The 23,423-nt window shown below is 42.0% G+C and overlaps 1 protein-coding gene across 5 annotated transcripts in view; it reads right to left on the reverse strand.

Moving 5' to 3' along the window:
* Positions 1-23,423, reverse strand: part of EML5 (EMAP like 5) — a 117,332-nt gene that overhangs the window by 32,973 nt on the left and 60,936 nt on the right. For 4 of the 5 annotated variants that reach the window (XR_006783734.1, XM_045822013.1, XM_045822012.1 and 1 more), the window contains exons 20-26: positions 21,056-21,183; positions 16,115-16,256; positions 6,514-6,666; positions 5,522-5,653; positions 4,175-4,263; positions 2,906-3,082; positions 613-814 (exon numbers count right to left, since the gene is read on the reverse strand). Coding sequence is in view for 4 of the 5 variants with exons in the window: in XM_045822013.1 (XP_045677969.1) it covers positions 613-814; positions 2,906-3,082; positions 4,175-4,263; positions 5,522-5,653; positions 6,514-6,666; positions 16,115-16,256; positions 21,056-21,183 (1,023 nt within the window). In the remaining variant the exon portion in view is untranslated. Of the gene's footprint in view, positions 1-612; positions 815-2,905; positions 3,083-4,174; positions 4,264-5,521; positions 5,654-6,513; positions 6,667-10,546; positions 10,666-16,114; positions 16,257-21,055; positions 21,184-23,423 lie in introns of those variants that run through there. The other variant, XM_045822014.1, reaches the window with a different exon arrangement.

Genomic DNA, 23,423 nt, shown 5'->3' on the forward strand with positions numbered 1-23,423 from the left:
GTGCAATGATATGAAACAAGCTAAACTGTATTAGAGCCAAATTATAAAGTAATATAAAGCCAGTAACAATGATGTAGAAGAATATTTAATGATATGTAACAGTGTTTCCAAAGTATTACTAAGCGATAACAGCAAGCTACAAAAAAGTAGTTCAATAGGGTACCATTTTTGTTAAAAACATGTTGGGTATATAAAATGTACTTACCCTTATTAACGGACCCCAGAATGTTAACAAAGATTGCCCCTGACTAGTTAAATTATGGATAATGTATTTATTATTTATGTAAAAAGTGTTTTCCAATTTTTCTATAATGAACTTAGGAATTATTTTAAAATGAGGTTAGATACTATAATTTTTCAACAGTACTTATTATTTAAGGATGATTATCTTACACTTGTAGATAAAGAATATCTAAGTCATATAACATGACAATATCATGTCAATAACATGACAGTGTGTTATTCCTGAGTCACAAAGGTACCTCTGGTGTTACATAGACCAAATATACTGAAACCACCATTATTCAAACACTGTTATTGTGTTTTAACTTCTGCAGTTTAAACCAGCGGCACTATTCTTTTCCACAGTTAAGATCTTGTAAAACGGCATACCCCCGTCTTCTTCAGAATCCGCGTCGGACTCTTCACTGTCACAGGGCCCTCTTTCCCGACAGCCCTCCGCTTCGTTGGTCCAAACCATTAAAGACATGTCCGCACCTCCCAGGGTAACCAACATGCTGTCGTCGTATGTCCAGCGAACGTTGGTGACGTGGGCGCTATGGGCCACGTACCTCTTAAACTTCCCACATTTCCCCTGGAGATAAAAAAGGTCAAGTACTTCTGAGGAATTTCATTACTTGGAAACTTTCTGTTATGATTCTGAATTCCTTTCTTAATACATGATTAGGAATTAATCATTACAAATGCAACTAATAAAAAATGAGAAAATACTGAAATTCACTGGAATAAAAAAATAACACTTCCCAACCTGGTGAGGCCAGAATACAACGAGTAGCTTCACACACTGCCAGCAGCACAGACACAACGTTTTTAGAAACTGACTTGGTATTCTGCATTAAAAGCCTAAGAATGAATGTTCTGACCTTTCCCTTCCCAATCCCCTTTCTACAGATCCACGCTGAAAAAAGGCCATGTGTGCTGAAGTTACTTATCACAGTGTTTACTAACAGCAGTGAGACACTTTAAATATCTTAACAGTTCATAAGAGTAATGCTAGCTAATTATAGTGTGTATCTGTGGAATAGCACATATCTATTAAAAACAATGGCTATGTATACATTGTTAAATATAAAAACAATGACTTATAAATCAGAATATAAATACATATGTACAGGATGGCCCTATTAGCAAAGTTATCAATCATTTTGGTATAAGCCCATGTAAATATCTTTTATCTTAATTCATTAGTGTTTTTGTTTGTGAGCACATGAGAATGTAGGGCCCTCAAGGAACATGCAGAAAGGACCCATGGACAAAACCAAAGGGGGGTAGGATTGAGGGTGGGAGGTGGGGGTAGGTGGAAAATGGAGACAACTGTATTTGAACAACAATTAAACAAACAAACAAATAATAGAATTAAAGAAAAATTCAAGTTCTACATACAGGCAACTTTTAAATTCAGAACACTAGCATTACCAAATTACAGAAATAAATTTCAGAGTAATGCATCATAAGCAGGTTTCTGATGGACATCTCTTCAAGGTTGTTAATATAAGAAATGTTTTAAACATACGAAACATGAGGCTAGCTAGATCAGTGAGTACTCTGGGAGTGAAGACTCCGAAGAGTGAGCTGAAATAACACGAAGGTCTGTCAACAAAACACTGCAAGAAGGTAGCTCCCCAAAGAGTCTGTGGTTGCCCCCATGAGGGGAAGGGGGAATCGGGAGACCAGTATCCCAGAACCTATTCTTAGGGGATTTATACCATTTAAAAGCTGGAGTTAATTAAAGTTTCTGACTAATAAAATGTTTTACTGAAAATATATTCTTATCAACTAAAAGTTCTACCACTTACGTGTAAGACAGATACACTATTTTCTTGGGCACTTGAGTTGTTCATGAGAATTTTTAGATGTGTGTTTTTACTTTAATGATGGTCTAAAAATAGTAGTATGAGCAATTAAGACCATCATGAACTAAATATCATAGATGATTTCAGAGCCCTGTTTTGAATTGACGTTTATGCTCATGTTGGTGCCAAATTATATATACGAATTTGGGACAATTAAGAACAAATGCCTCTGGATTGATATATGAATTTTACTTTTGTGATGTTTCCCAGGAGTTTGAATATAGGAAAGCAGTAAAAGAATCCAGTGATCTCTCAGCAGCACAGACATACAGTACAGTACTGCAAAGAATTTCTACACTTTGGTTTTAGCAAAATACCATCATTCATCACATTAAATCAATGTTTAATTTTGTAGGTGTTGTATTTATAGCACTTACTTTATTAAAACAAACTTTAAAGCAGTAAATACAAAGTTTTTAATTTAACTATAAACTATATATTTACTACTAATGGTATATATGTAATCAAAAGAATACTAACGAATACTGAAATTATTTAATGTTAGGGATAAAGGGAGTATTTCCTTTAAAGGGATATGTACATTACTCAATATTGAGAAACACTGTACAATATAATATACAACTTAAGGCATGGAATCATAAATTATAATACTCCTAGATAAACGTCATAAATGTGATGTTAAGAATAGGAAACATAATTCTAAACCTTTCATATTACAACGTATATATGTACATTCATATTTCAGTGTTCTAGTGAAATAGCATTTCACAACTATGAAATGCAATGAAAGGATATTACCTTAACCATAGTTTTAATGATAATCATTAGGAAAGTTAAAGAAAAACACATACTTTAGCAGGATATCTAAATAACTTCACAAATCCCAAATCATCCCCAGTAGCCAGGACCATTTTGTCGTTGGTGAGGCAGCAGGCAGTTACATCTGTGACTTCTCCAATGACTGGCCAGATCCCCTCGCAGCATACGCCCAGCACGCCTGTCCATGACGCCCAACCGATTTTCTCTACCTAAAAAGGAAAATAAAATGTTGTGAGAATCTGTAATATCCAAACCTAAAAATTAATAACTAAATCTTAGTATTTTTCTTAGTAATTCTCTCATTAAATTTAAAAATCAGTTCAAGATTATTAGTTGTCTTAGTGTTGTAGCTTCCTAAGTTGTCTAGCTCCTGCAGAGAAATCGTAACATTACATTATTCAAGACTGTAGATCCACCGTGTGTTCTAGATGATAAGCACACAGTGGTGAAAGGAGAAGGCTATTTCTGTTCTTTGAATAATCAAAAAACTTGTTCTTACCCTTCACATCGAAATTTCCACTAATACATGATAGGCATGTTTTCCAATAATCATTGCTGGAAATTACAGTCCCTTCCTTCTTAAGCCATTTTCATGTTACAATTTATTTAACCTCTCTCCCTCGGCCAGGTCATGTCAGAAACTGTTGCTAGTGTCAGCCACAAAACTGAACACATTCTTTTCCTTTTCTTTAAGCAGGTATGTGCCAATAAGTACTTTAGGCATATGGGTCCCAAAAGACTTGGCCAACATGCTGTTCTAATCTTAGATGTCATGTCATCTACTTGCTTCTGTGTCCTTGAGGAAAGTAACTGGAGCGTATAAGTGGACATACATGCAATTTATTCCTTTTCTTTAAAACCTCACCTGACAACATGCTTACAAATTTTAAAGAGAGGGAAAAGGAGGGAGGGAGAGGGGAACAGAAACATCGATGGGAGAGAGAAACAACACTTTGACCGGTTGCCTCTCCCACACACCCTGACCAAGGACCGAACCCGCAACCTCATGCGTGCCCTGACTGGGAATTCAACCCGTGACTTTTTAGTTGATGGGCCGATGCGCCAAATGAGCCACACCAGACAGGGCTGATTCTCATTCTTAACACACCGTCTCTTTACCCATCTATGCAGCCTGACCCAATACAATAAACATCCAGAATGTGAGTGACCTGAGAACAGGCTTCACTTGTAAATGCAGTAGGCACCAGTGTGGTGACCACTTTCAGTCGCATCGACAGCAGTACGTGCACTACTGTCCTCCCACCCCCCACCCTCCTCCCCCCGCACTGCTGTCCTCCTACCTCTGCACCGGGGACGGTTTGCCTTTTCCCTCTGGGAGCTTCGAAGAATAACTGCTCTTTAGCACCAGTGTTAACTTGTAAAAGCTTTCCTTAAAAAGAAAAGTGAAAATATACACACACATACAATCTTACATTAATAATTTTATGCTTTAATACTTTATAACCTTAAAATAGGAAACATTACAAGCATAACATGAAAACTTGTAATTTTAAAGAAAACAATTTATTAAAATTAACTTCTACTGTATAAAAATAGGAACCTTACATGTTAAAAGAAAAACTACAAGTAGTTAATAAAAATTATAAAAGTCTATGATAACAAGTAATTTAGAAATGCAAATTGAAAGGGATATGCACTTATTCGCCTAACCACGGCAAAAATTAAAAAAGATTTAACAGACCCCATTGCTGCAGTGGTGTGTGAACCCCGATGCTGGGCATGTAACCTGAAGCACTTGTTCTAGAAGGAGGTTTGGCATTTGAATAAGGCTTTCAAATGTGAAAAAATTAGATATACATATATAAAATAGAAATACACGTACATATAGTATTATGTTTAACTTTTACGGAAAAACTAAGCTTAAACATAAAAAGCATTGTTTTCTGCAGTCAACATATATTAAGAGCATTTGATTTTGTTAATTTTGATATAATGAATTAAATTAATAAGTGGTTTAATTTTTGTATATGTATATACATAAAAACTGTTTCTGTTGTTACGCATATAAAAAACCCTAGAAACTAATTTTAGGACTTTTAAAATTTCAGTCAACTGTACTCGGAGAAACTTTAATTTACAACACTAGCTGTACAGAGATGAATATGTGAAACAAAAATCCTTAAAACGCATTTATCCAAACTTACTAAATGCTGTCACATGCCATGCGTGCTGCTAAAACACGGATATTCGTTACATACTGCATGTGATGCAAATGTGACTGCCGTTTTAGGGAATGTATTTGCCGAACAATGGGGAAACCACTTTAAAATTCTCACTAACATACCTACTTTACAACTTTTCAGTTACTCTTTATATCAAGCTTTTCTGACAACAACCAGAAAAAATGATTAAAATGTTTTGTATAATATTTAAATTACTTTACAAATTAAAGAATTTACACTCAATGTACTACAATCTGAATTATACCAGGAGAAATACTGAAAAGTCTAAACTCATGACACTCATCTTCAACTGTGAGAGCAAGCAGGGAAAAACAATTTTGAGAATAGTGTCTTCTTTCCGCAACCCTTTAGGACTGCTCTGTGGACCCGCTTTCTGTCTGTCTAAGTGAGCAACGCTGAGTCGAGCGACACTGCTGTGGAACAGCGAGCTGTCCCGGGGCCCACCTCTGGCGTCCCAGTCGATGTGGGTGATGTGGCTCGCGGCCCCCCGGCACACGCCCACGCGCTTGCTGCTCGCCACGTGGTAGATGTCCGCGAAGCCGTCCTGGGACGCGACTGCAAGGTACTTTCCAGAACCTGGGGCGGGGACATGTTTGCCTGAAACTTTCCACATTTAAAAATACTGTTCACACTGTGCAGCTGGAGTGGATTTCGGTAATACGTTTTGGAAGGAACTCAGTTGTTCTGCGAGTTTTAACAAGATGTGTGTGTCAAACCCACGGACAGGGACAAGGTGTGGGGATCGACCGTGGGAGTGGGGGAGGCCTGGGGGAGGGGGACAAATGGTGAAAATTGGGACAATGTAACAGCATAAACAATAAAGTATTTTTTAAAAAGGAAATCTGATGAGCAAGGACAATCAAGTTACCTATGCACAATAAAAATGACTTGTGCAAAGAGATTTTTGTTGCGTGGTACAATGTGACATTTTAAAAGTATATTCTGACAACGAAATAAGCTTTTTAGTAAAGTATAGAGGAAAGCAAATGTCAAAAATTATATACAGTGTGATTCTGAAACACTTTGCATTTAACCAAAAAACTAAAACCTCTCGAAATATAGGAAAAATAGAAGTAAACCAACACAGGTAAATTGTGCCTTAACATAAGTTAATTCCTATATTACAGTAGGCTCTGTTATAGATCATCAATACTTAGAAATTGATGAGACAAAATGTAATTTCAAAAGCATTAAAATTAAAATGAAGACAATCCATCTAATCCCTGTACGTTGCAAATGAAGACACTGAAAACTGGCCCTAGAGGTCCTTTGCCACTGAGTTCACACAGGGCTTCTACCTCTCGCCACACTGCCTCTTCCAGCCAAAGAAGTGAGATGCTGGGATAAAACAACAGATAATAAAAATCACACAGTGATATGTTTACTCACTGCCAGGTCCAAGTTAACCACCACATGTGATTTCAGGGGGACCGTACCTGGGGAGAACCGAATATCTGAGATGATGTCTCTTCTGTGGTGAAAAGACACGAGGTCCTCCAGAGTATCCGCATTTGCCATTAAGAAGCTGCCGTCACTGAGACCCACAGCTAAAGCCTTCCCGTCAGGAGAGAAACAGCAGCACCGTCCACCTGAGAGAGAAGGAGGGAGCGTGTCAGGTGAACTCCTTTTATGAAACACAAAGTATGTGTTTAACAAGCCTTTAATTTCAAAGAGGATTCCTGTATTTATTACACCCTCAGATCAATATTAAAAAGGAGTCAGAGATCCAGATAATAAAGTTTTCCACTGAAATCAGTGGTATGGAATTCTAAGTAATAATACAAACCTTTCCTCTTCTGAAAGTAACAAAAGTAAGTACTGATATTCACTGGCAAAAAATTAAATTGTTGAAAAAGTGAGTTTTTTAACATAAAAGCCAATGACATACATCACAGTTTTTTGAGGGGTCAGGTAGCTACCTTTATAGTTTCTAGCCAACAAATCAGAAATTTAAGATATAAAGTCATCTTTAGAAAAACGCTTTCAAATTTAAAAATCTGAAAATAGGCAATTACTAGTTTAAGCTAGGAAGATCTATCTATACATGTTTCAAACCCACACATGAAGTAATAAGAATGTCACATTATTAACTTGAAAAACAAGGGTAATGCTGCATTGGCAAACACACACAGAAACGGGCTTATCCTGACAGCAGGGATGCAGCAGGCAGGTTCAAAAACTCTGAAACTCTTGGCATCCTAAGATGCAGCATATAATTTGCAGGATAAAAGGGATGCAGCGTATAATATTTGGAAAAGGAGGGATGGGGTACAGCTGTTACACAATGAGAAGTTACAGGATGAATGAAGAACAAGTGGTCCTTTAATTATCACACATGTAACGGAGAGGTCCAGGAAATGATTTCTGAGACTTCCGAGCCAAGAGATGACGACCTGGAGCAGAGTGGCAGCAACAGAGGTGATGAGCAATGGCAGGATTTGGATATATTTTTAATATAGAGCTGGCAAGACTTTGATGAACTGGGAGCGGACTAAGAAACAGATAAAAGTCAGGGCTGTGTTTTTATTTGAATGGTGATGCCCTCTAGCGAGATGAGAAAAAATTAGGGGAGAGATAAATGTCTGACTCTGTATCCATTAAGTTAAGGATGCCCATGAAAAACCCAAATGAAGACACAGCAGAGCCAGTTTGCACATGAACACCGCTCTGGAGCTCCGGGGAGAAGAACAGGCCAGGGGTACACATACGGGATGTAGTAGCACACAGAGAGCAGTTACAGCCAAGAAACTATGTGATACTGGAGCTAAATGCTGTAGACTTTTCTCCTTTGCCAGCTGACTCGGTTTTGGCCAGCAGAAGTTGCTGAGGGGCCTCTATAAGGCAAAAGCAGAAGGAAGGGTCTTTTCTGGGGCACTGAAGGGGCGTGTCTCTGCCACCACAGCAGGTCAGCCCCCTGCCACGTTTCTTGTCCAGTGGCAGGCTGTACCGGTCCTGTGGTGCCCACGCCCTCTCCAAAGAGACCAGAATCTCAGCCTGGGGGAAGAAGGGGAGGGTCCGTCCTCCAAGTTCATTTGTTGTCTGCCAGTCCGATGGGTGGTAGCAGCTTTCTGCAGCTGCTACTTCTACACCCCTTAAGAATCTTCTTTTACCTGATAATCACCTTTTATTAGCTAACACTTCACATTAAATTTGTCCTGTTCACATTACCGGGATGGTTTCTGTCTCCTGACTGATACAGAATCGGGAGTGATGTGGTCATAGCAGACAGACCATTAAAGACTGGATCTCCGGTATTAGTTTAGTCACATCTTTGGGCTTGAGCACAGCGCTAAGTCCTGGCCAGTGGGACACGGGACGCTAGTAATGCGAGGTGTGCACGGGCCTAACAGTCAGTTATCTCCTGCGGTTGTTATGATAAGTATCCACTGAAATAAGTGCCCTGGAAGCCCCGGAGGCGGCTGTTGTCCTTGACCATTGCAAAAATAATGACGACCGCAAAGACTGCGTTATGCAGCACAGGACATTTACAGAAAGAAATAGTGAGCTCAGGTTCTTAAACTCTCAGCACAAGTCATAGTCTGAATGGAGAGAGAGCTCCCACGGCAAATCTAAAAACCAAAATCTATGACAGGACTGATGCTGCTGAAAATCAAATATAAAATTTAATTGTGTCAGTTTAAACTTTACAACGTAACATCACAGTCTCACCAACTGTCTTGCGTGAAAGGGCACTGACTGGGAGAAAGGGAACGTGGAGGCCTGGCATGCGAACAGCTGGCTGAACTCAGACGTAACTGAGAGCCCTGAACTCACGTGGCGTTCCGAGTGTCCTGGCCACACCGGACCACTTGCTCTCTCGTTTACGAGAAGACTGGCCTTCTGAGGCGGGTGCCTTGGCGAGGGGACGCTTACCCCTCTGAGGAGCCACCACCACTGCTCCTCTGCTGTCAGCAGCCCCCAGCGCGGATCAAATCCCAGCGTGCTCTCGGGCAGAGGTTGGGCAACTTCTCCATGAAGGACCAGACAGCAAGTATTTTCAGGTTTGTGGGCCCTGTGGTCTCTGTCACAACTACTCAGCTCTGCTATGATTGTGCGAAAGCCGGCCTAGGTGATACACAAATGAATGAGCGTGCCTGTGCTTCAGTTAAACTTTACTTACAAAGCCAAGGGGTGCGCCGGATCTCACCCGTGGGCTAACACCTGAGACAGAGGAAGGACTCCACAAGCTTACAGAGGTAAGAATGTTAAAGCAGATTTTTTCACATGCAACCTACATCCCCTCAAAGAACCTAGAAGCGAGTCCCGTCACAAAGCTCTGAGAAGTACATTCGTTGAGGGCAGCATCTGCACCCTTGCAAAGCTGTGACTGCGCTCCTATGCAGGTCAGGAATGGGGTTGTCACCATTAACAGGGGCTCCCTGATTCAACCAGGATAATCCTGGAGAAGCAGAGTCCAAGAAGCACCACTTAACCACTTAAGGAAAGGCGAGGTGGGTATACTGATAATCAGAACGTTCTGGCCTGTGGGGATCTCTGCTGGTGGCTAACTTATCATGACGTCCCCAGAAACCAAACAGGTGATAGGCTACTAGATGAGTGTTAGATCTAGAGAACGGAAACCACTGCACACCAGGTAGCACAAAACCCTGACTCAAATCACCGCAATGGAGAGTCAGATTCTCAACCACGTCTTGGACCTAAGCCAACTCATACACTCAGAGGCCCTTGGTTAAAGGGAGGGCCAGGTCCACTGAGGAAGAACCATGCAGTACTGCCACAAGTATAGAAAGTTTCTTCTAGGCATCTGTGGCCACTTATTAGAATGACTGTGACTGAGAAAAGGAAATATCCAAACTTTCAGGAAGGACCACGTACCAGCTCTGAATTGACACTAATTCTGGAAGATGCAAAATGCTGCTGTCGCACACCAGTGGAAGTGGGGCCTCACGGTGACCCTGCGGTAGATGACGGGTGAGCCCAATTCTGAACCACGGTGGACCCAGGTGGTCTGTGGACCCCTCCCAACTCCTGAATTTGAACAGCTATACTTGGCAACTGGCTCTGTGATCCATGGGTTATGGTCATTATGACAGGAAAAACTAAGTGAAAACTCTGGAAATCCATCGCTCTACCAAGACCATAAACCAGAAGCAAAACTGCAAGCCTGGGAACTGTAAAAGTCAGAGACGGCGACTCGAAATAGCAGGAGTGAGAATGCCTGTCACGCCATCATTAGAACTTGCCTGTCGGGTCTGTGCGGAGATCAGACCGATTTCAGACTGCAACTATGGATAACGAATGTATTCAGGTGGCGGCTCTACTTGGAGCTGCTCTTCTAGATGTAGTCTTCTAGATCTCTACTAGAACAAGTGAACACAACCCCTAGCATTTTGCATGCAGCCACGACCCTGGTTAGTGCTTTCCTCTCCATACCAATTTGTAAGGACCACCAGAAGCAGTTTGCTTTTACCTGGCTTGCATCTCTGACACCTTCAAAGCCTTGCCTCAGGGCTATTTCACCTCTCCTGTTCTTTGCCATAACACAGTCCACAGAGATCCTGATCGTCTTGACATTCCACAAAACATCTCAATGGTCCACTACAGTGATGACATTATGTCGAATGGATCTGGGGAGCAGGAAGCAACAAGTACTTTAGATGCCTTAGCAAGAGGAAGTAAATCAAGAGAGTGGCAGATAATCCCCATAGAAATTCAGGGACCTGCCACCTCAGTGAAATTTCCAGGGATCCAATCATCCGGAGTATGTCAAGATGCTCCCTCCAAGGTGAAAGCCAAGTTGTTGCACCACCCATCACACACAAAAGAAGTAAAGTGCTTGGTAGGCCTTTTTGTAAGCAACACATAACACATCCCAATAAGCTGCTTCTACCCATCTATCAAGTCACTTACAAGGCTCCCGGGCTCTAGTGGGGCCAGAACAAGAAAAGGTAAGCTGATTCGTACTTGGGCCTTATGGCCCAGCAGATCCAAAGATACTCAAAGGTGTCTGTGGTGAACAGGGATGCGGTAAGGCAGCCTCTGAAAAGCTACCAAAGGAGAATCACAGTGCAGAGCTCTTGGATCTGAGAGAAAAGCCATGCCCTTCTTTACAGATAACGATTTGCCTTTTGAGAAGCAGCTTCTGGTTTGCCACGAGTTCTTGTCAGAGGGTGAATTCCTAACTACGGGATATCAGGTGACTCTGTGTCCAGAGCCTCCTATTATGCACTGGAGGTTCCTCGACCAACCTCTCCCTAGGTCGGATGTGCACAACAGCCATCTGTCGAGTGGAGATGGTAAACAAAAGAGCAGGCGCGGGCAGACCTGGAAGTTACAAGTAACTCGCATGCACAGGTGGCTGAGACTCCTTCACCAGTAATCCCCACCCCTGCAATGCCTCCCTCTCTCTCAAGCTACACCTAGGGCCTCACAGGTACTCCTTCTGATCAGTCAGTTGACTGAGGAAGAAAAGAAATCTGAGCTAGATGTACAGATGTTTCTACACAGCACGTCCATACCCACCTAAGAGCATCACAGCCCCACTCGGGGTGACCCTGGACAGTGGTGAAGGTAAAACTTCCCAGCAGGCAGCACTTCAAGCAGCACATTTGGTTTTGCGTTTTTACAGTAAGAAATGACTAGATGCACAGATTTATACTGATTCATTAAGAACATTAACTATCTGGCCAAGCAGTTAAGGACCGGAAGGAATGGGTGAAGGACTGGAAACAAGGAGATCTGGAAAATGGATGTGTGGATGAACCTCGCAGAAAGGGCATGAGCTCTGAAGATTTTTGCATCCTAAGAATTCTCAACAAAGGGATCCTCCGCAGAGCAGGCTCTCAGTATTCAGACGGACCAAATGATCTCCTTTCTGGATATCAGGCAGCCTCTTTTCCTAGCTAGCTAGTACTTTCTCAGGGGGCCCAGGGCGGCAAGAATGGACGGAGTCTATCTTGGGTTCAAAAACATGGACTTACCAAGGCTGATCTTGCTACCACTACTTCTGAGTCTCTAATCTGCCAACAGTAGAGACCAACCGAACCTCTGGCAAGGCACCCATCCCAAGGAGACCAGCCTGGTGCATGCTGATTACACTGGACTTCGTCCATTGTGAAGGGAGCAAAGATTTATCCTCACTGGAATGAACATGAAATCTGGATTTTCCTTCCCTGCCCATATGCTTTTGCTAGCACCCCCATCCGTGCTTCTGATCAAGGAACTCATTTCATTGCAAAGAATGTGCAGCATTAGGCTCATGCCCAGGGAATTAACTGGTTTTATCACATACCTCCATAACTCGGAGGAAGCTGCTAAGAAAACGATGTAATGACTTACTGAAAACTAATTTTTGGCACCACTTGGGAACCAATACCCTTAAAGACTGGGGTTTCTACCTTACAGGATGCAATCAATGCTTTGAATGACAGACCATTTCATGCAGGTGCGGCCCACTTCACGGCCAGCACCCATGGGTCTGGAAACCAAGAGGTAGCAGTGGGTGTGGCTCTTTGTTGTCTCTAATAACCAGCCTGCACAGTTTGTTTTTGCATCCTGGCAACTCTGAGCTTTGTTAATTTGGTTTTAGCTCCCAAGAGCAGGGAGAATGCTTTCACCAGGGGACGAAATGTTTCCATTGACTTGGAAAATGAGGCTGCCATCTGGTCGTGTCAGGCAACTTACGCCACTGAACCGACAGGCAAAGAAACAGGTTGTTACTCTCCCAGCTAGAGGGATCGATCCTGATTACAGAGTGGAAAGTGAGCTACTGCTACACAACGAAGGAACAGGGGACTGTATCTGGAAACCAGGGGATTCGCTGGTTTCCGTGATGAAGCCTAATGGAACACAATAGCAACAAGAAAAAAAACAAACAAACAAGCAGAGACACTGAGATCTCACATCAACCAGTAATGAAGGTTTGGGTCACCCTACCAGTTAAGTAACCCTACCCACCTAAGGTTCTGGCCAAGGGCAAAGAAAGCATGGAATGGGTGACAGAGGAAGAAAGTCACAGACAGCGACCACAGCCTATAACCACTTTAGAAACAAGGACTCTACATAAATGCTTGTTATATGTATACATAAACTAGTTACTTCTCTCTCCCTTTTCCTCTTAACATTTTATGCAAGTTTGTTGGTAGTTAACTTTCCAGTTTAGTCTTAAGGTAACAGAATATTTAGTAAGACTGTTACTGAATTTGAGAGTAGTTAACCTAGTCAGCACTAGATACGACGAGTGTTGGGACTGGGTGTCTTCTCTCTTTGGGGAGAGGGTGAGAACTCTTCACTTGCACCAATGGTAGCCGAATCTCATTCGGTGGAAATTTTTGGTAGAACATAAGCGTAAGGTCAGTTCTGTGATTGTACTGAACTTCAAATATGTGTATAAAGATGTATATGGACACTGATTAGACAAAGGGGTAATTTGGGCTAGTTATTAACTTATTGCCTCTGTTCTAAATCTACCATTCCCTGGCCTTGTAGAAGACTTCTCTCTGCCGTCAGATAACTGATACTACACTTTGCCAATCTAGGGGGCCACAGAGACACCGCAAGTCCAAAGCAGGGAAAGCGGCTCTCCTTCCTCCTTCAAGAGCCAGGGCACTGGTACGCAGGGCACCTGGCTTCATTCCCCACAGTGCTGGCCCCTGCAGAGGCCTCGAGCAAGTTTCTCCCCATCACTGTAATGGCCCTAATGATTCCGACACAATTAGCAGGCTCCAGCAAGGTGCTCTGCCCAGACAACGGCCTTTCACCTGGGTTAAGTTTTTCTCTAAGCAGAGGTCCTGCCATCCAGCTCTGGCCTGTGCCCTCCAGCAAGCTCTTCCTTCACCCAGAGACCACTCTCCCTCTTCCACTGAGGACTGACTGCTCCCTCTGTCAGCTTCCTCACCACTGACACAGAGTTCCGATGGCTGCCCTGCCCTTTCCCCACCAGGTCCGGATCCCCATAGGTTCTTTGCTTCCCTCAGCTAACTAGGGCCAGTACCTGCTCCCATAGCTTTTCTAGCAGGTAAGCACCTTTTACCTGTTAACAATCCTCTCTATCACATTTTCCCGGTTCACATGACTAGTATGGCCTCTGTGCTATGACTGGAATGTGACTGATACAATCACCTAAAAAGTGTGAGTGTGCATATAGTAAAAGGAAAGCCAGGGACAGACCCCTGGAGCATTTCTGTATGCAGAGACAGGACCAAGAGGCAGAGCCGTCAGAGGAAACAAAAAGGAGCCAGTAGATGGGCAAAACCCAGTCTTCACAGTCCCGAGAGCCAGGGGAGGGGCGTGTCCCGGAGAAGAAGGAACAGTCGGTCACGCCAACAGCTGCTACGAGAGGTGCAAGAGCGAGTGAGAGCTGAGCCGGAGCCTGGCGGCAGGTTCAACGGAAACAAGCTGAAGGTCCACTGATGGATGAATGGATAAAGAAGATGTTTAAGCCAATGGGATATTACTTAAATAGCCATAAAAAAGAATGAAATCTTGCCACATGCAACAACACGGATGAACCCTGTGGGCATCGTGCTAGCTAAAGTGAGACAGAGAAAGCCAAATATCATATCATCTCACTTACATGTGGAATCTCAAACAAACAGACAGACAAACAAACACCCGACGCCAACAGACACAGAGAAGAGACTGGTGGCTGCCAGAGGGGAGGGCCTGAGGGTGGGCAAAATGGGTGAGGGGAGTCAAAAGGCACAAAGTTCCAACTACAGAATAAGCCATGGGGGCATGATGTACAGCATGATGACTACAACTAGTAATATTATACTGTGTATTTGAAAACTGCTGAATGAACAGACCTTTGAAGTTCTCAACACAATAAAAAAAATTTTGTAGCTCTGATGGTGATGGATGTTAACTACATTTACTGTGGTGACCTTTTTATTCACATTATATACAAATATCAAATCATATACTATATACCCAAAATTAATGTCATGTGTCAATTATACTTCACCTAAAAAAAGAAAAGGAAATCTGATGGATATTAAAACCATGTATGTTACAAATGTGACTGGTCGGGACTTCCAATGGCCCCGTGAAGAAAAGAATAATTGGTAGTGTGGTTTTCCGTGTATAGAGAGGTGTGACTGTGGCTTTGGAAGCCTTTTTAACCTCTGACATTGACAGTTCAAGGACAGAACCACTGAAATATGAGGTAAGTCTCTCATCTTCGCCAACAAACAAACAAAACACCAGAGGATGAAAAGGCTGGACATCAACAACTTTAAAAAAAGGGAGGGTGGGGGGAAGGACAGTGGCTGGAGTTTCAGACTGTGACTAGCTTCAGATTTTTAGTTAAGTATACGTGGTAAAATTTAACAGCAACCCTAGAAGGAGAGACAGACTCTGCAACTTAGCAGAAGGAAGTAAACATAAAGTAAATGACTGAATTACAAACCCATGTTACATAACTTCAACCCGGCCCTCGGGACACTAGACAAACCCTTTCCTTCATCTGCTGATTCCGTCCCATTTCTGAGTCACAAATGCCCACGTTTCCCACCAGGGCTCCTTCTACAGTACCCCCGTGCCGTAAGTTAATGTTTGTCACCACCTCACTGAGAGAGATCGGGAGCTATCTGGGCATCCTCATCAGCCTCGGGAAGACAGCGACAGCCTTGCTCCAACGACCGTACCCGCTGCCTCCCTGCCTGCCCGGCTAGTCCCGTCTGCCTCCTGCGAACGCGCCCAGCTCTGCTTCCTCCCAGAACATCCTCCTCCCTCCAGCCCTGCTGCTCTTTTTAAGTAAAGGCCTTCTTTCTCAGTTTTTAATGTTGAACTACACACAGTCCCCAGTCATAAAGGGTATGAAACTTAACTTTGTTTTCTTCCTATACTCTTTCTTCCCACATGAGCCAGTTGAAAACTGGCTCAAAAGAGGCATGGTCAAGGGCAGTCCCACAAAGTGAAGAGTGGGTATCATTAATTCTGTTTATATAGCGTCATGAGCAAGTGACACAGAGTAAGTATTTAGTCTTTTTTTTTTACACACTGACTATTGCTTCCTTACATTTGTGAGGGTCTTAAAATTGTGACAATCTGAGTTCAAGTCTGAGAGCCTCTTACCCTTTTTCAGTTTCCGGACGGCCAACATGCAATGACTAGGAGACAGATCCCATATTCTTAAGGTTTTGTCGTCACTTACAGTAGCACAGATGGGCAGATAAGGATGGGTAGCCAAACCCCACACCTCTCCTTCCATGTGTCCCTATAAAGAAAACACAGTTCAGATCAATTTAACCTAAAGCTATGTGTATTTAGGAAAACAACTGGGAACAAAAAAGGAGCCACAGAGTAAACCTGACCGGCTCAGGGGAGGCCTGCACAGCGGCCTATGAACCCAGAGACTGAAAGTAAAACTCCCTGAACTAAATTCGGTTCATGGGGGGCGTCATGTTCTAGGCACCCTTTTCCCCAGCCAAGGTCAGTCTTTGCCTCAATGGAGCCTGTCTGTTGTCTTTTTCGCATCTAGCATGACATGCCTGATAGATAACAGTCACTTTGGGACATCAAAGTGATTTCCCTTTGTCCAAACTCCTCGAAGCAGCATGCCAGAGGAGAGGCTCAAATGCCCTCGCTGTTATTATCACGTTAGTTGTTAAATGTTAACACTACCACACCCACCTATGTAAACGAAGCATTCCCTCCCCTGTGCTTTCTCCTGCCTCCCTGATACCCCTTACACCTCCTCCTCCGATTGTCATGTACAAAATAAGGTACAAAACTGCCATTCTCTGGAGCATTTTCTCAATCCATTGGGATTTTGCTTCCCAGCAACTGTCGTCAGTTTGACTGAAATAAACGCATAAAAATTCTTATAGGTTGGGTGTTTCTCATGTTGACAAAACCAAACACAACTTTTGATAATATATGATAATGACAGAGTAATGCATAATGAGTAGGTCTACTGAAACTTTTTATGTTTTGGAATGCACCATAAAACACCTTTGTAACAACCTGATCTCCATAATTAAAATATAAGCAAGCTGCTACTAAAATTAGCTTACAGCCCTAACACACTCCCTGGGTGGGGAGAAGGGAAACAGGAATTGGCGGCCCTGGAAGATTACTAAGTGCTGTGTAGGAGGACGTCCTGCAGGACCATGTAAGGAGTGCCACAGACCCTCACCCGTAACTGTGGTGAAAATAATATAAGCATTTGAAAAAACATTTTAAGTCTCTGGACATGGTTCCAAGGAGAAACAAGTGAGGAAACATTTAATCAAGAAAATATGACCTCACTGAGAACAGCGAAAGTCTGTAGCGTTTGAGCCGAGACCCACCCCTCTTCCCCCTCTTCCTTACTCATCAGTGTGGAAGCCCCACAATGGCCGGATGAAACCCAGAACACTCCCCCTCCTACCCACCTGGCTATCAGAGACTACCTTCCTAGAAGGGGCAGGTGTCAGCATTTCTCATCGGTCCCTGGTACCTGCTACTGATGCTAAATTCTTGGTGGGATCTCCCTTCTTCTGCCCACCCTTGTTCTGAAATGTTTCCTCTGCCTTGGCTGCAGTGCCCCTGACAACACTGGGGTCTCAGTGTCAACCCAGTAACACCTGAAGCTACTGTTCCCTCCCCCACACCAAGCATTCAGTTTCTAAAGGAAGGTACACTCAGAAAGAGCACTCCATCGTCCTTGCCCACAACTTGACAGCCTCCAATCAGAGGTTTTGCCTGGAGGGAGAAGCAAGCCATAAAACAGTTCCTAATGCTTTCTCAAAGGAACTGACTTTATTTACTGCACACACATGTGGGAAAGTTCCAGCCCAAAGGTGCTCTCAAAAACAAAGGAGATAGTGGTGAAAGATAACTGGGAGGCAACTGGTAGACCCAAGGGGCACACAGGCCAACCCGAAAGTCAGCTAGTTTGTCCACGAGAAGTGGAGAAATCTCAGAGGTAGCTGGGAGAAGACTGCTTAAAAAGTCAAAACAAATCTCACACACTAACCTGGGAACTGTTCCTTTTAAGGAGCTGAATTTAATTGGTTTAGTCTGTGGAGCAACTTATGCTCCAGGAAAATGGTGAAAATCATAGCGTGTTAATGGCTGGTGGTGATCAAAGAGGAGAGAACACTTCCCAAATCATTTCATGAAGTCAGTGTTACCCTGATACCAATACCAGAGAGACATTACAAGAAAACCACAGACCAATATCCTTTATAAATATGGATGCTAAAATCCTTAACAAAGTACTAGCAAACTGATTCCATTTTAGGATTACACACAATTAAATGAATTCATCCCAGGAATGCAAGGTTGGCTTAAAATCTGAAAACCAATTAATGTAATACATCATTCTGAATAAAATAAAAAAACAAAACCACGTGATAATCTCAAAAGACAGAGAAAAAGTACTTGACAAATGCTTTTGAGAAAAACATGCAACAAACTAGGAATAAAAGTCTAATTCCTCAACCTGAAAAACAGCATCTATGAAAAAAACCATAGTTAACACTTATTCCCAAAATGAGGAATAAAAACAAGGATGTCTGCTCTCACTACTTCTATTCAACATTATATGAAGAGTCTGGTCAGGATAACTAGACAAGAAAAAGAAATAACAGACATCCAGATTAAAAGGGGGAAGCAGACCTATCTCCATTTGCAGGTGACATGATCTTGTATACAGAAAATCCTCAAAAAAAAAAAAAAACCCACTGAAAAAACCCACCAGACCTAATAAGTTGTTATTTTTAATGAAATAATTATGAGACGTGTACACTGAAAATTATAAAACACTGTTGAAAAGAGTTAAAGATCTAAGTAAATGGAACACCCATGTCCCCGGATCAGAGGACTCAATACTGCTAACACGCACGACTTCCCAACCCGGTCCGCGGAGTTCTGCTGCTGCTAACACTGTCGTACAAGTCTGTGGTACACATAGTGACTGCACTCCTGTGTGAACACGCATTCCCACACTTTTAATTACTACAGTCTTATATTATCTTTATTTCTGGCATGAAGTTTCACAAAAATTTGGCTATTTTAAAATATTTTTCCTTTCTGATGATTTTAAAAACACTTCCCAGATTTTGTGAACAAATCTCATTAGGATTTGGATTATAATCATATTGAATTTATAATTTATAAATTCAATTATTTTATGCCTTTACTAAAATTGTCCACTTTTCTTAACATGGATCTTGCGTATTTACCTCTGTTTATTCCTGGTTATTGTAGAGTTTTCTTTATGAGCACCATTTTTGTGCCATATTTTCTGATTCTTGCTACTGCATAGAAGTACTATTGTGTGATTTTGCACCTACTCACTTTATAGGGTTCCCTAATAAGGTCTACTAAATTTTCAGTTTATTCTCTTGAATAGTCACAGCATCTGGTTTACTCTCTAATACTGACAGTGCTGTTCTAACACATTTTCTGTTTTGTTTGACTAAACTGGCTGATACCTAACACACACAGTTGGACAATAATGGTGAGAAGTGGTATTCTTATCTTCTTCCTGATGTATAAGGGGCAGTAGATTTGAAATCTTAAACTCTATAATAAATATAAAAATATTAGGATGTCACTTATGACTTTTAAAAACCTTACAACTATGAAATTGTGTGTGTTTTCCATGGTGCCATCTATGGATCCCTCCTTAAAACAGACTTGTCTCATATTTTCTAAGAGATCCTGAAGGTGGCTATAAATGACTCCATGACTCCATCATCTCCTTACTTCAAAGGAATATTATGTGACTGAAATAAAAGAGTAGGACATGGGAGTCTGGCAGCTAATTTAATGTAAAATGTGTTATCTGCCTGTAAGTCCTCCGTGGTCCATCAGGATACTATACGAACACTGAAGTATGTGCACTGTTCTCATCTAAGTGTCCTCTTGGGTATGTCTTAACAGGAGTGCAGTGGGGGTTGGAGAAAAAATAAGTCTGTATTAGGAAAGAACATCATTCTTTTTCAGGGTAAAAGGCAAACCCAAAATTGGTGCTACTGTGTAGAGTTGCATGAGACGATTTTGCATTAGGGTGGATCTGCGATTTTCAACTGGTGTGTCGCAGGAGTTCTTAAACCATGCAGTGCCTGACTCTTCAGTCAGAGACTGGCTGAACAGATTGTGAAAAAATGACAACAGCCAACACAACAATAGCCCTCCAGTGTGAACGAATAAAAATTACACCTGTTTTTTTTTTTGTCAGATAGGCAAAATATTTTTTTGGTATGCCGAATTTTAGCAACTAGTTTGTGTGTGCCGCGAGATGACAGAGACTGAAAATTGCTGGGGTAGACCCTGCCTCACTTGGTGTGTTTTACACTCTTGATTTATTTCTCTCCCTACTTTTCAGAAAAACATACTACATACAGGAAATTACATGTGAAAAATTAACACAGCATTCCCTACAATTTCATTTTACATTTCCACCACACCAATTTTTGCAATGCTGGATTTTTTATTATTAATATACAGGGTGGGGCAAAAGTAGGTTTGCAGTTGTGAGTATGTGAAAGTTTTTTCTGGTATTATTATGTAGTAATTATTGCATTATTTTCCATATGAACAACTGTAAGCCTAGTTTTGCCCCACCCTGTATTTTCTTTGTTTTCAGCAATAAAGTTTTAGCATACATTCACTTTTAAATTTTCTAAGTTAGAAACCTGAGAAAGAATGAAATGCAGTGAAGAGTTTCACAGAGAAACAATGGCCTTAGGTTCAACAAATATACTTCCAAGAAATAAAATTAAATATGAAATAAATGGATTGGGTTAAATTAATTACAAATGGTTTTGCTTTCCATTAGTTTGTTTTGCGATAAGAAATTACTTAAAATATTGGCTATTATCCACAAGATATCATGTACATTTGTTTACTGAAGCTACACATTTAGCTATAATAAAACTTAAATTTGGGGGCATACAGTAACATTAACAAATATTTCCCTACTTAATTTAACATCATTTTTCACCCCTATCAACTTTGGCTCTTATGTATTGAATCCATTGTATATATACAAAGAAAAAAATGCATATTAATATTTGAAATTACCTGGACCAGAAGTGTTACTGGACCACTTTTATCCACTTCTAGTATTTCACCATTCTTTGTGCCAACTAAAATATGACCATGTCCTAATGATATGGCACGTATAGATGGGTTATCTTCTAAGAGAAGACCTGAAATGTTAAATGGAGATGTTCTTCTAGGTATGCAGTTACTGTAATACAAGTATATATACGTATATTGCCAATGATGCTTTTTGATAACAAAATCACACTGCAAGATTGCTTTCTCCTATAAAGTATTCTAATAAATGCACTGCATTTTCCCCATTCAATTTACTGATCTCAAAAGTGTGTGCCACCTATATACAACTGTATGATTTTCTACAATCCCACGTCCCCTACCACCATTCTGACAACTGTTTCTTCTCCTCATATTTGTACCTCCTTATCCACCTCCTGACCCTCTAAGAGCATGTACAATATTCTGGCTAATAATTTTAATTCAGCTCAATTTAAGATGAATTCATTTGTGTCTGCTGTGTCCTAGACGGGTCTCAGAAACATGCTGGTAAGCATGGCAGAGCCGGCTCCTGCCCTCACGGAGCACGTAATGAGAAAACCAGACCCTGTCTGGATGAGGAGCATATTGAAAAAGAAGCACACAGTAAGGGAATTTAGGCTTTCCTCAGAAGGAGAATGGGAAGGAAAGGAATCATCCGAGAAGAAATAATGTTTGAGATTTGAAGAATAAATATATGTCCAGGTAACTGGAGGGGGTAAGAGAAAAGAATGGGAAAATTCTAGGCAAAAGGACAGTTGTGCCCCCTCCACAGGGATGTGTTCCACGACCCCGGGTGGATGTCTGCGACTGTGGAGAGTACCAAACACTTTATATGCAATGGGTGCCCCCTGCAAAGGGGTTTGTAACAGGGTCCAGAACTTGGGGTGTCCAGGAAATATAAAAATATAGAATATCCTCACCCCCAGGAGTCTGGACTGGGGGATGGGACACATGGCACAGGGCCATTGAGAGTTCTTTTGCACGTCAACAGTTGGCCAGCTTCACACCTGATATGCAAAAATGGTTATTTTACATATCCATAACTGCTGGCTAGCTTCAGGGATATGTGAAGTAGCTGTGGCCAACTCTGAGAGATGGGAGTGACTCCGATCCATCACATAAATAGGAGGCAGCTCCCAGGGCTATATAGCACCTGTGTGAGAGCCTGGAGATGGTTTTCACTCCATGCCACAAGGCCACGCCTTCCCGGACTAATTATGGCAGCCAAGAAAGGCTAGGAAAATACAGGTGTGCTGGCAGGTGTAGCCAGTTGTGGAAGGAGTAGGAAATGGGGAACCAGAGGGAGATTCAGGCCAGGATTTAAACCCAGGTGTGGCAGCCATGCAGGTTGGAGCCATGCAGGTTGGAACCACGGGGTTTGGGGGGCGGAGAGGGGGGATCCCTTTACCACACGGCTTAGGAAGCAGGAAAGCAAGATGTAGCAGCCATGCAGAGCTCTCTCTTAGCAGTTTGGAAGAATGCAGGAGAGATGTTCAGGGAAGGAAAGAAATGAAAAGACTCTTGCTGGTGGGCCATGAGCAGGTGCCATGTGGGTTTGGATTAAGACCTGGAGATCTGGGAGACACAGCTGATGGTGGTGGGAACCACGGAGGCCTGCCAGCTGAGCACAAATTACTGGGAAGAACCAGGGGCTACCTGAGCCATAGACTTCTATTTTTTCCTGAGAAACAGTACCCCCGACTGGCCTAACGGGGCAAAGGGCAGGGGAAGGACTGACTGTGTGTGTTTCTGGGTGTTTTAAGGGACTTTGAGTATTTAACAGCGACATTCTCTCATTACTCTAAGTCTGTATAACTTTTTGAATAAATAGTTCCTTCCCTTTTCACCAAACTCTGGCATTCAGAGCCATAATTCCAAGTCCTAAGAGTGTCAGGCAAGGCGAATCTAGTATTGAGGGTCTCCAGGGGAGGGGGGTTCCATTTGGCAATAGTATCGTCCCCCCACACAGGTCCATTCTGTAACATATGTACTGTACCTTTAGTACACATAATACTCACAATAAGGTTTAATTCATAAATTAGACACAATAAGAGGTTAACAATAGCTAATAAAATAGAACAATTATAACCATACACTGTAATAAAAGTTATGTAAATGTGGTTTATCTCAAAATACCTGACTGTACTGTACTTCCTTCTTCTTGTGATGTGAGATGTATAAAATTTTCACCTTTTCACTCAAAGGAAGCACTTTATGGCTTCTTTCTGGCATATCTGAATTGCCAGCATCACCCCTCTTTGGGGCCATTACTAAGTAAGACAAAGGTCAAGTAAGGTTTACTTGAACACAAAACCTGTGAAACCACAACAGTGGATCTGATCCCTGGGAG

The sequence above is a fragment of the Phyllostomus hastatus genome, unplaced genomic scaffold (genome assembly GCF_019186645.2).
Source record: "Phyllostomus hastatus isolate PE091 unplaced genomic scaffold, TTU_PhHast_1.1 phas_scaffold_501, whole genome shotgun sequence".
Taxonomy (NCBI): domain Eukaryota; kingdom Metazoa; phylum Chordata; class Mammalia; order Chiroptera; family Phyllostomidae; genus Phyllostomus; species Phyllostomus hastatus.